The sequence below is a fragment of the Mesoplodon mirus genome (genome assembly GCF_964341445.2).
Source record: "Mesoplodon mirus genome assembly, chromosome: 12".
Taxonomy (NCBI): Eukaryota; Metazoa; Chordata; class Mammalia; order Artiodactyla; family Ziphiidae; genus Mesoplodon; species Mesoplodon mirus.
Genome location: NC_138988.1, coordinates 27,319,390 through 27,336,865, shown reverse-complemented (window position 1 = coordinate 27,336,865; position 17,476 = coordinate 27,319,390). Strand labels below are relative to the sequence as shown.

Here is a 17,476-nt window from a genome sequence, read left to right as displayed (position 1 = left end):
TGGCGAGCTAAGATCCCACATGCCTCCCAGCCAAAAACTTAAAACATAAAACAGAAGCAATATTGTAACGAATTCAATAAAGACTTTCAAAATGGTCCACATAAATAAAAATCTTTAAAAAAAAGAAAGAGCTCTGCACCAAAGCAGTCCATGCTGCTTGATCTACACTGACACCAGCTCTGGTCTCGGTTTCTAGCAGGAAAAGAAGTATGTCTACTTCATTTCATTTCTAAGTGGCAGAACAATTAAAATGCTGGCAAAAAGAAAAAAGGGTGCATGAGGGTAATCTGAGACCTAGGAGAATGGACAGACCATGGGATTTGGGTCCCTGAGAGCCCTAACATGGGTTTTATTCTTCCTGAACCGAGTGGCTTCCATGCTATGTTGTGACCATCTCAAATGGATGTGGATGATGGAGGATCTTAGGTAACTTCTAGAGGGCTTCAGGGAATTTGCTGTCATTGTTCTATCTCCTAGGGTCAGATAGAACATCCTCCCACATTTTCACTTTTTTTTGGAGGCTCCATAGTTTAGAAGGAGAGAGGAGGCTGCTCGAGCTGGAGGCCTTTCCCTCTTGGGGCCTCAGTTCCATCATCTGCAGGAGAGCCTTGTTGGAGTGGGATTACTCAGAGGATTCAACGATAAAAAACATATTTAAAGCACTTAGCCCAGTGCCAGGCACTTAGCAAGTGCTTAAAGGATAGGAGCTGAAGCTCTTGTAGCTATTTTGGACTTCCGAATTCATCTAACATAGCCACTGAGGGGAATTAAAAGCCAAAGAGTGGTCCCGTGTTCCAGGTCACACCACTCCTTGAGGAGGGGCAGAGCTGGGGTCCTGTCCCAGGTCTCCCCACACCACGATGCCTTTTTTCGCGGTATCCCACCGACTCTCAGGACTCATTCAGCTCAGCTGAGCTCTTGATACATCACGGTTCTCGAGCCTTCCACCTCTGTCTCCTCCAATTGAATCTTTACCCTCAACGTCCACTCAATCCCTAAATCCCGTTCATGCTCCTTTCAAAATATTCTGCAAAAATTCCTTCTGCTTTCCTGCCACATGGCCACTGTAGCTGCTCTTCTGTCCAGAAGTTTCTCTCCTCCTCTTTACCAATGGCTGGCCCCTTTAAGTTTCGGCCCCCAGGTCTCCTCCTTGGAGAGACCGCCCAGGACCATCGAGGCTGAAGGAACGCCGCGCCCCACCCCTTCTCTCTGTCTCTAGTCTGCGGTCTGTACTGCAGTGTCCGACTCTACAATTTTCTTTCCTTTTTAATTCCATCTCCTTTCCTAAATGTAAGCTCCAGAACAGAGAATACGTCGTCCTTGCTCACTGCTGGGTCTCTAGCACCTGGCACAATCCACAACCCATAGGTGCTTGGTAAATATATGTTGGGTGAATGAATGAACGAACGAACAAACATATTCTAGAAACAGCGGATTAGGTAACACCTGGATAGGACCGAGGAAAGGATTTAAACTTGCTGGGAGGGCGACCTGGACACCTGCTTGTGCCCCTTCTTGGCCTCCTAAAAGAACAGCGCGAGGCTACCCACAAAGACAGGGACTCTTCCAAGCACGCAACCCACACAAAAGCACATCTTGCAGTTGGGGGTGGGGGTGGGGGAATGGGCGGATAGTTGCTAATTGTGACTTCCAACTGGGCTGATCTTTCAAAAGTTCGAAAGGCGAACCTCCCTAAATCCCAGGCTGCTACCGCTGCTGGAGCTGGGGATGGAGGAGACGAGGGGTGTGCTTGGGCGCCTCTCGGGCTGGCACGGAGAAGCCACATCTCCTCCTCCCTCCTCCCCCCACCTCCTCTCCAAGAGAGGAAGCAATGCAGATGGAGACGAGAAATAAATATTCCTGCCTGCTCTGTGCCACTGCAGACGTTTTCCAAAATGTCTGGCTTGGACCACGAAATCAAGCCCACCCAGGAAAGGAGGCGCTCCGCAGGAGAAAGAGGGGGAAAGGGTGGCACATTTGTCAGTACTTGTCAGCTTCCTGGGGGGCAGAGCACATGGCTCAGGCTTGGCAGCCCCGCTGAGGTGGGGACATGGTAAGTGCACAGTAATACTCGAAGAATTGAATCAGAAGTGGGAGCGGAGTGAAGGAGATCCTGCCAGGGTGTCGGCACCATCTCTATGCCTTTGTCCGGGGTCCCAGGACCCACAGCTGGTTCTCTGGTCCTTGATTTCAAGGCTCTTTCCGCAATCCCTGCTGCTTCTGCTCTCCCCTTATACCTCCACCCCTCTCCGGGGTAATTAATACCACTGGGCTGCAGGAAGTCTTCAAAGGCCCTTTGGAATTTGGGCAGGAGCTCCGGATCCACGTGTGGAGAAGTTCCTGCCATCTCTCAGCAGAGCTCGCCTTCTCCAACACTGAAACACCAGCAGGGATGAGAACACAGGCTGCAAATGATAAGTGGGTGCTTTTGGCCTTGGGGTAGCCAAGTACGTGGGAGAAGTGTCACTAAGGAAGGGAAGTCACAGACCCAGCAACAGCCCCGAAGTGTTCCGTGGTTATGCGGACTTCACGAGGCAGGCTGTGCGGCTGTAAAATGTCTCCGAAAGGGAGATGAGAGGATGAGAATTTCGGCTTGAAAACTCCTGCAGGGCTACGCTAGGTCTTCTTTGTTTCTAATCCTCCTGTGAGAATCTCCCTGGCCCCATGTCCTTGATATCGCCGCCCCCCGCCCCCCGCTCCCACCTTTCACTAGTTCCCTTGGAAGGTCGGGAGTTAGGGTGGGCCCTGGGCGGATGGAATTCTGCTCAAGAAAGAGCAGAGGGGCTTTTCTGGTTTGCACTGGTTCAAATCCAGTGCAGTAAAAACAGTTGCTCAAAATGAAGACTCAAAGAAAGTGGTATCTTTTGTGGGTGTCAGGGGAATGTTTTCCAGAAAAGCTGCATTTAATTCTGCCTCTTTTTACCATTTCTATGACTTCACTGAGGAATGAAAGATTTTGTAATATTCCCCACTCATGTGCCCTGAATCCTTCTTTATGAGTCTTCCCGACTCATTTGCCCATCTGCCTTCTAGTGACAGGCAATTGCCAGCTGAATCCCACTCTCTCCAGGAAGCTGTTCAGTGGTGGGGAGAAGCTGGCAGAAGACCTGGGTTCCTGTCCCCATTCTTCCCATTGCTGTGTGACCTTAGACAGATTACTCCCCCTCTCTGTCCCTTGTTTTTTTTTGTTTGTCAAAGAAGTGGGTTGGATACGTTTCCTTTCAGCTCTGACACATTACGGGTGGTTCTACTGAGTGAATCAAATAGAATTCCTATTGTCACCATCCTCTTCCCACCCCACCTTTGCCAATAAACTCCAGAGGCCAAGGCCATCACACTTCCAGGATTGAGTTCAATCCTTATATTTGGGAAGGTCAGAACTGTATATCAAAACAAGGTGGGCATGTAGATAAAGTGCATATACATACAATCTAAAAATTGTTTTGAATGTTTTCTGTCTACATTTCCCTTAATTCTCAGGAAATCTAACGTGTGGGTCAGGGAAAGACCAAAGTAGGGGTATATTTGGGAAGAATTTATGTGCATGGCATGTATGTTTTTTGGGGTTTTTTTTTTGTTTTTTTAATTTTTTTTTACATCTTTATTGGAGTAAATTGCTTTACAATGGTGTGTTAGTTTCTGCTTTATAATAAAGTGAATCAGTTATACTTATACATATGTCCCCATACCTCTTCCCTCTTGCGTCTCCCTCCCTCCCACCCTCCCTATCCCACCCCTCTAGGTGGTCACAAAGCACCGAGTTGATCTCCCTGTGCTATGCGGCTGCTTCCCACTAGCTATCTATTTTATGTTTGGTAGTGTATATATGTCCACATGGCATGTATGTTTGCATTGTATAATAATCATCTTAGTTATCTTTTATTAATAACAGCTGCCATTTATTGAGGACCATGCTAAGCTCTTCCACTCTCATTATTATCCTCACAACAGCTCATCAAGGAAGATATTATCTACTCCCCACTCCTATACAACATTGGTAGTTGACCACAATTAACACACATATACATAAACCAAAAACAAAAGGACACAATGGCATGCCTCCTACAAACCAAAATCAAAACCAAACTCAGGCTCAGAGAGGATGAGACTCCTCTCTAGATCACACAGCTGGTTAAGATAGGTAATGGGATTTGAACCCGGTTCTGCTAGATTCCAAAGATGATCACGTGCTACTCCCTGGCCCGTGCTGGGCTTTGCCTTGGCATTCATTGTCTCTCTAGGAGATTCTTCATCTCCTAGAAGAGATGTTTTAAGGACCCATAGATAGTAAGGCTGCTTTAAAGACCCATAGATAGTGGGTCCTAAATTACGGCATTGTTAGAGGAAAACAGCTGGTGTTAGAGCCAGCAAGAACCCTGCTATCAGAAAGGGCAAGAAAGCACACAGCTGCAAGGCCTGCCTAGCACAGAAGGATGGGAGAACTGGGCCCCTGAGGCAGCCCATTTATAGCGACCATCTCCACTGATCACTTACTTACAGAGAACTAGGCTGGCTTCTGCCCACGACCTAACTCACTTCCATGCACATGCCCAGTTCTGGCACAGAATTAGAGCTCTCCAGAACGTGTACAGATTGGACCATCTGCTCCAGAGGTTGTGAGCTCCAGGGTCCCCAAGCCCAGGCAGGTAGGGGAATGAGCAGAACAGCCAGGAGGGGGGTTACAGGAAACTGGCAAACACATGCCTGGTCTGTGGGGACTACCCGACTGAGCTCCAGTAGACTGCCGCAATGCACACGTGCAGACCCAGGGCTGCCGACCGTTCACTTCATGAGGAAACCCTGGGATACAGACACCTCTGAATCCTCCTGAGGCTTAAATGTGGGCAACTAATTCAGTAAAGAAAAGTGTACCTGACGCAGTGAGGACCAAATAAAACCTATTTACAAGCTCCATCTGACTTGTAGGTCTCCACTGGTAACCTCTAAAATTAATTTTCCTCATTTGCAAGAAACGGTAGCCAGGAAACATTAAGTGGTCTCCCTGAGATAGCTAAGGTGGGCGTAGCCGGCAACCCTTTCTTTGGATACATACATATAGAGACGTATGTGTGTGTGTCTACGTACGTGCTTATACACACATACACATTATATATTCACAAATTAAATAGGAATGATTTTGGATTACCTGTTGTCATGAAATGTTCTGCTTATTTCCCTGTGTTCTTATTATACATCGGTAGTTGACTGCAATTAACAGATATTCACAAACCCAAACCAAAAGGACACAACAGCTCCCCTCTCCACACCCAAACCCAAACCCCAACTAGAACAAAAACCAGGAAAGAAAGCAGCTCTTTACTTACGGTAAATGACAAAAAAGACGAAAACAAAGTCCCCTCGTCATATCTGGATAATTTTGCCAGCACTCCTTCCAGGATTGTGACAAACTAGTAAAAGAGCAAAAAGGAAAAAGAATGATTACTTCAAACGATGATTGTTCACAAGAAAGAGCCACATTTCCCAACCGCTTAGAGACCAGCAATGAGCCCTCGATCATTTTTTAAGTTCTATTATTTGGTTCCCGTCTTTGGGGAAAGGAATAGACTGCCTTTACATAGAAATATCTGACTTATTCGGCTTTCTCTTCATTATTATGTGATTGCAAATATAGAGTGTTACAGAAGTGCAAAGTGACAAAATATTATTGAGTTGCGTATAGCATGCGATAATATTAAATGCACTTTTCAAAATCCAAAACTGTGCAAAGCAGTTTTTACGTTACATATTAGCACTACATTTAATCCAATCTATTTTTATTTGTATTTTATCAGTAATTTGGGGGAAACAGAAGTTTAGCACTGGCAAATATAAATGTCTTCCCATTCAGCATTACTTAGTTAAAATTCTATAATTCATGAGGGTGACTGAAATAGCTTTATCTGACTTTTATGTTTTATTATGACTCTCACTGCATGTGAAACTAGCGGAAAGGGGGTTTTCATGATGGCAGAATTCCTTATTACCGTTTAACTTTCTGTTCTTAAAAATCTAACTTTGTCGGGGCTGAAAAACAAAACAAATATTTCCTGCATAACCTAGTGCAACATTTAGGGACAAATTCTTATTAAGGTAACATATGCCACTTCATCAATTCATTTTCACACGCTCGCAATCATCAGAAAAATCATTCGGAGCCGCGGCTGGGTGACGTACGATCTTATTTCCTGAGAAATGCAAGTGCCCAGCGCAACTTTTTAACGTGTCATATTTTAATGGAAATGCAGACATAACAGAGCAATGTTCACAATGAAACATTTCACCTGAAGCTGAAGGTTACCTTTGCAACCAAGAGTGTTATCATTTCTTTAACAGTTTCTTCAATCAGTTCATCTATTTTTGAATGGTATTGATGCTAAAGAACACAGAAAGACAAATATTAGCATGTTTGGGAGGTGATGGCATTGCATCTGTCGGTAATTTTTAGACAACGCAATTTATTAGTAAAACCTGGCCATGGGACCCAGTTTATTTCCACAGTCCCAGAAGCAGCTGTAAGATTCTGATTCCAGGTCTTTGATGGAGAAAGATCAGAAGCTCTTAAAACAATTAACAGGCGCATTGTTCCTCACCCAAAGCTTTTGCTGGCTTTGATACGTGTAGAAACACACACATTTACAAATAGCATGCATGGATGGCTTAAGGGCTGGTCTGGCAGTGTGCTGATCTGGGTCTTGCAAAGCAAGATACCACAATGATTTAATAGAGAGGCTGAAAATTATCTTTGGGAAACTGCTGGGTGATGTGACTTAGGGAGCTGCAAATTCCAAAGGGAATTTGACCAAGACACTGACTGATTTTGCAAAAACTGTTCTCAAACCATCAGGTCCTTTGGGTTACTGCCTCAGAGCTCCCGGGTTCTACCTCCAAGTGTTGACTCAGTGTGAGGGCAAAGAGTCTCTTTATGAACCCTCGTGGCAGCTACTTAGTTTCTTCATTTGTGGAGAAGCAGACCCAGGTTTAGAGCCTCTCCTGAGACGGCTGCTAAGTTTTTCAATTTCTCGAACTGCCGCTGTCACTTAAACTTAAATAGTAATGCAAAAGCCAACCCCACACCAACAAAAATCTGCTATAAATGCCAGGAAAAAAGGAAAAGCGATTTCAACAAGAGATGCTGTATGCCAGCTCCTTGATATTTATTAGATCATTTTAGTATCCATTTGAATTATTCCATATTTCCTTGATAAAAAATAACAAGGCAAACATTGATATTTGGAAAGGAAAATGCACTTACCCACTCTTTAGCAAACTTTCAGAAGGATGATTAATTAGGAATAGAAAAGAAAAAGGAACAGTGCAAATAAAAATTAGGACAAAAGGACACATGAGAAAAATAAAAATTAAACAAACCATCCAAAAAGTTATGAAAACATACAGAAATAATAAGCCATAGTAATGTGGTTTGATATTCTGGTAACTGGCAGTCAGAATTATTGAAAGTGACCAAAGGGATGTGAATTAGGTTAATTCACTTAAAGTCACGGGTGAATTTTGATTATAATTGGAAGACCTAGGTAAAGTCCCAGTGCAAAGTTGGGAAGTCATGATGTCTAAGAAAATATAGCTCAGTTTCCTCATCTGTAAAAACAAAAAACAAAAAACAAGTAATACTACTACTAGCCCGGACCAGTGAGAAGGGGGGAAGCCAGTACAAATTACTGATTTTGGAAAGGGAATGAGGCAAATTCTGTATGAAGATATTTAGCAGGTCTGTTCAATTATTATTATTATCATTATACTATTGCTATTATTATTATTTAAAAAACCAGGGCTAGGTCCTTTCCTGCCAGTCCTGCTCTCAGACTCATAAATCTATTTTGAAGATGAAATTGAGGGTCTACATGTGAAAACATTTTGTCAACTGTAATTGCAATTCAAATATTATTATTTGTTCAAGGTCATAATGGAGAAGATAAGGGTAGGGAGAGAGGAGTCATCTCATTTTAGTTTTTCCTTTTGGTTGATTAGAGGAAAATAATCAAGTGAATGGCCCATGTTGTGTAGTCCTGATAAATCAGGACCCATGTTGGTTCTACTGCTAGCTTTGTGAAAGGATTTACCAGTGAGAGCAATAAACCTCAAGGTAAATGCAAAAACTATCTGCAGAATTCTGTGCTAGAAACACAAAGAAAGATGTCAGAGCAAAAGAATTTCAGGAGTATTGATGGGGCTCCAAATTCATTTTTAGGTCTTGAGATAAGATCCAGAATCACACGCTTACTTTCCCTCCTCATGAGACTGCCTCACTCCACTAGATTTTCTTCAGAATTGCTAGAAATGATCCACCTACATTAAATTAACTACAAGGTTTAACTAACTCCGAAAAGCTAGTTGCAGGCAAAATAATATGAAATATGAAATGAGGAGCTTCTAACCAAGCAAAGAACATCATTGAGAAAAGAAACAATCTTTCGAAACACTTGGCTGAAATGGCAAACAAAGCCAAGAGCAATCATTCTGCACCAAGAAAGACTGAGGCTCTTGGTCTGAAGAGTTAACAATGTCATTCTTTCTCCAAAGACAAACAGGCTTTCTCTTCAGAAGTGGGGGAACCCCAAACCTTTTCATTCTCTAAGCAATCCAAACTAAAGTATAGGGAGACATGGTGGTTTATGGGAACCTCTTCCTATCTTCAATATTCCCATGCCAAATATGGTCTCCACTACTCTCCAGGTAGTCCCACTGTCTCCCCCTTTCTCTCCAGGTGAATATTATGATCTCCACTCCTCTCTACTTTTCTTAATTTCTACTTATGAAAAAAAAGTGTTTGCTATGATTATTCTGTCTCTTACTTCTAGAGGAAAGTTGAGCATGTTCATTTCTATTGGTCTATTTCCTTATCTCCTCAATGGGGCTAGAATTATCCCTGTTGTGAATATAGAAATCATATTCACCGAACAAAGTCATGAAATCACGCATGGAAACACGGTTTAGAGACTCAAAAGTGCTACCTGGCAGAATTACTCCTACAATTACTAATTGATTAGCATGGTGGTTACATGTGTGTATACATTTCTCTAAACTCATGTAAAATATATACAATTTATTGTATGCAAACTATAATTTGAATTAAATAAAACCTACTTTGGGATATATAGTAGGGCAGGGGAATATCTACCCTGCTGATCAGGTGGCAAAGGGGTACATATCAAAGCAGTCCCCATTCCTATTCAAGTAATTACAAAATACATGAATTCCTTTTACCAGATTCTCCTGAGACTTATTTGATTGACTTGCTTTTCTGGAGAAACAGTAAGTACTCTGCCTTCACTCTGCTCTTTCTTGGGAGATACATTGCTCCATGCAGATGTGAAGCTCCATGAAGGGATACAAATACTACTGGGGCATCTTTTAATTACCATCCCCCTAACTAAACTATCTTGTCACAAAATTTCTTGCAGTCAGATGAACTATCCAATTCTATCTGCATCCTAATATGGGTACAAAAAGGGACCCTTCCTGTTTTTGCATTTTCCAGTCCTCTCTGTTGGCCTTCTTAGATTGACTTGACCCTAACAACAATAGTCCTAAGTTATATTCTGGGGCACTAGATCATGACGATGATGATGGCAAGGGAACTACTAATCTTCAAGGGTGTGGAAAGGTTGGAGAGTTTACTTTTGCTTCTGATTAGCTAAGTTGCAGCAAATTCACAATCACTTCGTGAAAATTATTCCACTTGACTTCCTGTGCTGCACATTTTGCCTTGTCATGGAACAGATTGTGTGTATGTTGTCTTTCTGTTAAGACCATCTGACCTTGGAAATGAGATGAAAACACACTAGACCAAGTGAGAAACTATTTAATACACAATTTCCTCTGTATTGGTGCTTCACAAATTTTAATGAAAAAATAAATATTTAAGATGAAAAAGTATGGTTAACAAATGTTTCAACAGCTGCCTTTAAATGAGACTTTATCCCAGTGATGAAATTCAGGAAGTGATCTTAAAATTGGAGAATATTGTATCACCTAGTTGGTATCTAGTCCAAAATACCTTAAGGGAGTTGGAATCCAGGTGGAAGCAGGTATTAGTAACTAGATCTGTAATATGAGTTTACTATCCAATATTCACAAAATGAAAACTATGTAAAAACACTGGACTTCTCTCCTCCCAATATCATGATGTTTCCAGCCATCCTTGGCCAATCTCACTTTAACAATTCAGTTTTACTTTGGAGATGAATATCCCCATTCTACAAAGTGAGAAAAATTGAGAGACCATTTGCATGAGACTTCCCTATAAAGTTCTAGTCAAGGTCACAGCCACAGAGCAAGGTCCTTCAAGGAAGTATATATTTACAGACAATGATGTCTGGCTTCATTCTCACTGTGTGGTCACTTGGCATTCTAAGGTCAGAAAAGGCCTCATTTCTCACAAGCTGGTCACTTAGATGTCTCTGATTCAGTTACATTAAGGAGAAATGGCATAGCAGGTCTCTCTAGCATGTCTTGGGAAACTGACAGGCTTCAGATAAGTATCATAGACTAGAATACAGTATTGGGTGGGCCCTTAACAAAGATCATTTAGCCTGGACGTCTGTGCACTAGTTCTGGGAAACTGGGAAACATTTATGAGTCTCAGTTACTGTTTTCATTAAAAAAAAAACCAACAAAACACCTTGAATCATTTAGGGGTAAATACATGAATTCTTTTCTATTATATCAAATAGAACAATGTCCAGAAAGTAGTTTAGCCTCAAAAATGTTACTATTTGGGAATATCCAAGACAACTTTCTAATATTACATCCAGAAATTAGGAAGCTTCATCCCCAATTTTGACAAGATGTTTGACAACCTCTCAAAGGTTGTGTGTTACATGCTATTACATCTCATGTGACAAACGACAGCAAGGTTATGAGAGTAAGTGACTTGCTCGAGGTCACCTAGTTTGGTAGCTAAGAGGTAGAGTCCACGTGATGTAGTTATTAGGCCACTGGACAAGTTAGTCTAGAAAACCAAGACTTCAAGGTTAAGCCAAGGGCATGCTACTCTAGCACAGAAGTGATCAGTGGTAAAGATGAGAGACAGGGTCCACTGTGACAAAATCAACTTGTTATTTCTTAGTATATATCTCCAACCAGCGTCTATAGTTTGGCCTGACAAGGCCCTGAAATTGTGTAGTGAAACTGTATGAAAGTATATATATATATATTTTTTTTTTTTTTTTTCTGGGAAATGGCCTCATACACTTCGTCAGATTTTCAGTAGGGTTTCTGACAACCCCCCCCTCCACTCCTCCACCCAACTCCTATTACTCTCCCCAAACTCCAGTTCAAAAAGAAAAGATCAGAGTGACTAAGCTTGTTTGAAGAGACTGTTTAGCCATCTGTCCAGGTATGTAGGAGTTCTATAATTGCGGCCACCATTGAGTCAATCTGAAGAGGGACTGTAAAAGTCGCCAAGGGGGAAGGGAGGCCAATCCCTGTGTAACAACGCTTCCTTACCCTGAATGGTGTCATCCCTGTGAAACTCAGTGAAAATGGACATCTCAAGCAGCTGGGAGGAGAAACAGATAAACTGGACTCCATAAAACTTAAAAAAACTTTTATGCTTTAAAGAATACTACCAAGAAGGTGAAAAACAAAAACCAACCCACAGAAGGCAAGAAGATAGGTACAAGTCATATATATGATAATGGTCTAGTATCCAAAATATATAAAGAACCCTTATAACTAAACAACAAAGGACAATCCAATTTGAAAAAATGAGCAAAAGATTTGAATGAATAGACATTTGTTCAAAGATATACAAGCGGTCAATAAACCCATGAAAAGATGGCCAATATCACTGCAAATCAAAACTATAATGAGATACCATTTTACACACACTAGGATGGTGATACCAAAAAAGAGAGATAATAAGAAGCTTTGGCTAAGTTATGGAGAAATAGGATTTCTCACACATTGCTGATGGGAATGTAGAATGGTGCAGCCACTTTGCAAAAAAGTTTGGCTGTTCCTCAAAAGTTGAACATAGAGTTACCATATGACCCAATAATTTCACTCTTAGGTATATATCCAATTGCACTCTTAGGTCCACATGAACACCTGTACAGGAATGTTCAAGGCAGCTTTACTTGTAGTAGCTAAAAAGTAGAAGAAACTCAGATGTCCATCAACTGATGAAGTGATAAACAAAATGTAGTATATCCATGTAATAGAATACTAGTTAGCTATAAAAAGGAAGTACTAATACATGCAACAACATGGATGAATCTTGAAAACATTATGCCATGTGAAGGAAAGCAGACACCAAAGGCTACACATGAGATTCCATTGATATGAAATGCTTAGCATAGGCAAATCCTTAGAGACAGCTAGAAGAGTGGTGGTTACCTAGGGCTAGGGAGGGAGGGAGGGAGGGTTGGGGAATTATTATTAATGGGTCTGAGTTTCTTTTCAGGGTGATGAAAATGTCCTACAACCGACTGTGGTGATGGTTGCACAACTTTGTGAATATACTAAAAATGACTGAATCATACTTTTTAAAAGGGTGAATTTTATGGTATGTGAATTATATCTCAGTTTTTAAAAAGGAAGCTCAAAGGGAAAACAATTTAAAAGGGATGGGACCCTGAAAAGTTTGAATTCAAAGGGATTTTAATGAACTTTAGTGATCACTAAAAACAGGGTTTTTACAGTAGGCTCTGTGACGCCTACGAGATTGTTCCGAGTCCCCCAGAGAAGTGTGTGTGTGGGGGTGTCTGGGGGGCAGTGTGAAGAGGAATATGGTAGCTTGGGCTCTGGGCCCCCTCTTCCTTGAATTCCTGCCCCCTGTTTCAGAACAGCTCTAATTTTATTCATTTCATATGCTGGCCTTCTTGGTAAGGTTTGAAGAATTGAGTCATGGCTAAAAACAGCCTGAATGAAACTAGAATAGTGCTATCATTTTACAGATGAGGAAACTGAGGTTTGAAGAGGCCGAGTGACTTGGTCAGGTCCAGTCTGCAGCACAGCCAGGGCAAGAGACCCAGGGTCTGGACACCCAACCCAAGCCTTCCTCAGGAGGCTGTCCTTTGTACCTCAGCTCTTCTCCTTAACTCTTTTTGGATACTGAGGCTCCAGGACAGTGGTTCTCAAAAGGTGGTCTCCAGACCAGCCAGGAGCATCAGCATCACTGGGGAATTTGTCAGAAATGCAAATTCTTGGACCACACCCCAGACCTATCAGAAACTCGTGGGGTGAGACCCAACAATCTGGGTTTTAAGAAGCTCTCTGGATAAGTCTGATAGACCCTGAACTTTGAGAACTACTGCTCTAGATCATTCTCAGGCAGCAAATGGAGCCAGGAAAGAGAACCACTGGCACCTTGCATTTGACCCCAGGACTTAGAACATAGCCCCTGGGGCAAGGTACCCAACAAGAAAGTCTGTCAGGGGCAGCAGCTAACAGGGATGGTTGAGGAAGCTGATTTGGAGGGGAAAGAAGGTTAGAGATGACCTTGCCAGGAAGAGAATACCACCAACCCACATTTAAAAATGGAAGGTGCCGAGAGAGAAAATAAATAACGAATAAGGAGCAAATATAATTCAGTAAAAATTCTGAGCATATAAGGCTGGTATCGTAAGATCTGATTTAGGAGCAATTTATGCCAATTGGCAACAACATGAGAGTTGCCAGAAATGTTTCTGAATTAATTCTAAATTGGTATATGAATATCTAGCTGGCTTAAGGCCATCGGAGAAAAATGATCATGATAGTCTTTAATCAAGCCCAAGTTGCTGTTTCTTTCTCCTTTACATTTTAAATACCACTTTGGAATTGGAAACTTAGCAAAGGACTAAACTTTTGGTCAGGGAAGATTCATAATCAACTCAATCTAAGGAAAATGGAAAGCCTGTGATTTCTTGGAAATTCAAAGCCTGCTGGCTGGGGACTGAGTAGCAGGGTGATTTAATATTATACATCCTGGAAGTTGCATGATACTAGGAAGAACTCTCTCCTGCTGTCCAGATGTTCAAAGTGATAAAATGCACTTCCAGTGTGAAAATGACTTGCATTCTGGCAAACAGATCTGTTGGAGATGCCAGCCTAATAAATAAGGTCATCAAACTTCATCTGACTTAAGGGAACTTTACGGTCACCCCAACCCCAGCCAAGAATCACTTCCAAGTGACTGGCATAGTCATCAGCACATGCCTTAGAAATTTACTTAACAAATAGATACCAAACATTCATCTGTGGCTTGATCCACAAATGTTAGAGTATATTTCTGAAACTAGCAGACTAGTGTAGACGGAAGGAATTTGTGAAGTTTTCTTCTACATGATCAATGGGGTGGGGGGAATCTGTAATTTTTTTTTTTTTTTTTTTTTTTTTTACCTCTTGGCCCATTTCCATGCTGCAAAGTTTTGTTGATTGAGCTTTGGCATCAACCATAACATTAAACATGGTGCATATTGACTGTGGGACTCGAAAATCTGTTGATCGACTGGTTTTTTGCAGCTTAACTTCAAATGCAATCCTGGTTCTATTAAAACAAAGTAGGAAAAGACCAATTCAGTATCCAGATGGCAGCAGGTGGAGGAGACATTTTCCGAGAGGTCAGTGAAAAAGAAAATTGAAGGCTGTAATCAGTTTCAATCGACAATGACTTCACATGTGTTCTTTTTAAAATGACTTCCCCAGCTAAGGAAGGCCTATTCACAGAGACAGCCATGTAAACCCTTCCTTTCTCTGCAGTACATGGAACACCTGTAGCTTGGCGTATTTATGTCTATAGTTTACATGCTATGGAGAACCCTAATTGCACGAGAATGAATGAATGAACAAAAACCCAATTATAGCATTATAGCATATATAAGTTCTCTCATATTGGCAACCGACTACCTTGAATCACTTCATTAAAAAAACAGCAAAACCCCTCCCCACAAAAACAGCTTCTAATCTTCAAAAACTTCATGGGGGGAAATATCTTAAATTACATTTATTGTTTTGTTTGTTTTTTTTTTCCTTTCTGGTTTTGAAAGAGAGTGACGTAAAAAAAAAATCCAACAAGCTTATTATATTGCTTTAAAGACTAAAAAAATAAGATGGCTACCTCTGGGGAGGAGAGTGAAATTAGGAGGAGTGGTCCCAGGGGGCTTCCACTATGTTTGTTTGTGTTTTTGCAATGTCAATGTATTATTTTGTAATAAGAATATGTTATTTTTATAAGTAAAAATATCATAATATACTTACCATTTCAAGAATCGTACAACGGTGGAAACGTAAGATGACATAATTTTGACACAGGCCAGATTATGATCCCATCAATGTGCTAACTGCACACAGGAAAACCCTAGTCCAACATGGACAGCTGGTAATACAGGGGTAAGATTTAATCCTTGATATCAGCATTGTAAAGGGGACCAGTCAGATTTTAAAAGGTTTCAGAGAAGTGGGTCACCTCATGACATGTCTTTAAAGAAAAGCACCTGGTTAGTAAGTGGTTTTATTAAAGCTCCTTTCAACCAGTGCATCTTTTCAGCATTGTTCACAGTCAGGTTCTGGAGATCATGCAGCCACCAGGAAAGCACTGCTTTAAGAGGTATTTGTAGCAGTTTTCTAACAGTGCATAGGGAGGACCACACAGCTAGTTAGCTCAGGAAAGGATGCCAGCTTGCTAACACACCCTGGGTGCAGGCAGGGAAGCCAAGTATAATTTCTAAGGTTGGAAGCCCAGTTCTTAAGAAAAAAAACTTAAAAAAAAAAAACCTCTTAAAAACACTCCTATATATTATATGATCATGTTAAAGATAAATGATCTTGGCTCCCAAAGACTCGGTGCACTGAAGAAGCTTTCTAATCATGATGATCATTTTAAGCTACGTTGAAAATACATCACTTTCTGGTTTTGTGAAAAGGGGGCCTGATGGAGACTGACTTGGACAGGTCCCTGTGCTGATCTTCCGAGGTTTGTGTGCCAGTTCCGGCCCAATTTGAGAAATGGAAATGCTAAATCACTCCCTTACAATGAAGTAATCGTCTTCTGTTTTCACAGGAGAGCTGTTCATAGCCCTTGGAGTGTGCGGCTGTGAAAAGAGGAAGCTGAATGCAAAATTAATATGACTGATAGGGCTCCATGGGAAGGAAAAGCCAAGAATGGAGAGGTCACTTAATCCACTGACTCTCTGAGGGCACTTAGGGTGCCTTATTTTGTGTGGAGCACAGGACCTGACACAGACTAGACCAGCGGCACCATCAGGTCCATCAAATGAATGATTTCAATTGCTGAGAAACTTGGAAATGAGTGCCTGATTGACTTTTGGGCATTGCATACTTACATCCATGCAATAATGTCCTTGCCCTTCTAGGACAAGGCCCTTTTATTCTGTCCCAAAGAGGAAAGCAAATGTTCCAGGCTCTACTAATGTAGATTCCATGTCTTACAACATCCAAGGACTTCTTCACATTTTACCTTCTGAAGCTGGAGGTTTGGGGACGACATTTGCCCCTATGTTTGCCCTGATCTGCTTTTGTCTGGGGCCTCAGCTGAAAGGGACATGGGAGTGTTTATGTGTCCAGTGCCAGGCGTACATGTGCAGCTGACCAACTTCTGTTCACAAAAGGTTACTTAACAGCCACTCTGTGCCAGGCATGAGGCGGGGGCCCGGGGAGGGAGAGGAGTTCAAAATGAACAAGATACACTCCCTGCCTTTCAATAGCTCACACTCTTGGAGGTGGCTGATCCATAAAGACACGTGGTAAGGGGAATTCCCTGGTGGTCCAGTGGTTAGGACTCCGAGCTTTCACTGCCGAGGGCACGGTGGGTTCGATCCCTGGTCAGGGAGCTAAGCTCCTGCACACCAAGGCGTGTGATAAGGGAGAAAACTGAGTCACTATCTACCTTTCACATCCTTATGTCTTCCCTTTTCCTCCCAGCATCTCCTTATTTCTTACTCCCTGCTCAGAAGTCTGGCTTTTCAGAGAAGGGCATACACGTCTTTCTGTACGATTGCGTACACAGATCAGAAGCTAGTAAGGGTTCTTTCTACTGCGTTGTAGCCGCTAGTACGATGAAGGGAGAACTTCTCACCACAGGGAAACTGCCCTGCAAGGAGTTTTTGGTGGGATGGTTTGGCCATAGGGAAAGGCTTACTTTTCCTAAAACTGATACAGACCATGTAGGAAATGGTAGAATTCAAAACCCTAAGAAAGATTTTGACCTTTGGTTTGAGAAATAGGCCTGCCTTTGCTTCTAAAACTGGAAAGGAAAGAGCAAAACACAAAATCTGAATCACCAGGATTTTAAGCTTCCAGAAGTGCCATCGGACACCTGCCCAGATTCCCCACAGGATGTGGCTCCTTTACCAATTCCTGCCAAGATGCTCCCCTACCTGGGGTTGTGCAGGTCTTTTGCCCTTTTGGTTTCCAGTTTTGATGCTATTACTTCTCTTTTCTTCTTCCAAGATACAAAATAATGAACTCAGTTCACTCTCAGCCAAACCCAGCCCCCATCACACACAACTGATCC

General features: G+C 42.0%; 1 protein-coding gene across 11 annotated transcripts in view; it reads right to left on the bottom strand.

Annotated features, from left to right (window-relative positions):
• CADPS (calcium dependent secretion activator) overlaps nucleotides 1–17,476 on the bottom strand; it is a 485,320-nt gene that overhangs the window by 63,244 nt on the left and 404,600 nt on the right. For all 11 annotated transcript variants that reach the window (XM_082638330.1, XM_082638328.1, XM_082638325.1 and 8 more), the window contains 3 exons: nucleotides 14,344–14,491; nucleotides 6,299–6,373; nucleotides 5,325–5,408 (listed from right to left, as the gene is read on the bottom strand). In XM_082638330.1, coding sequence (XP_082494456.1) covers nucleotides 5,325–5,408; nucleotides 6,299–6,373; nucleotides 14,344–14,491 — 307 coding nt within the window. The remainder of the gene's footprint in view (nucleotides 1–5,324; nucleotides 5,409–6,298; nucleotides 6,374–14,343; nucleotides 14,492–17,476) is intronic.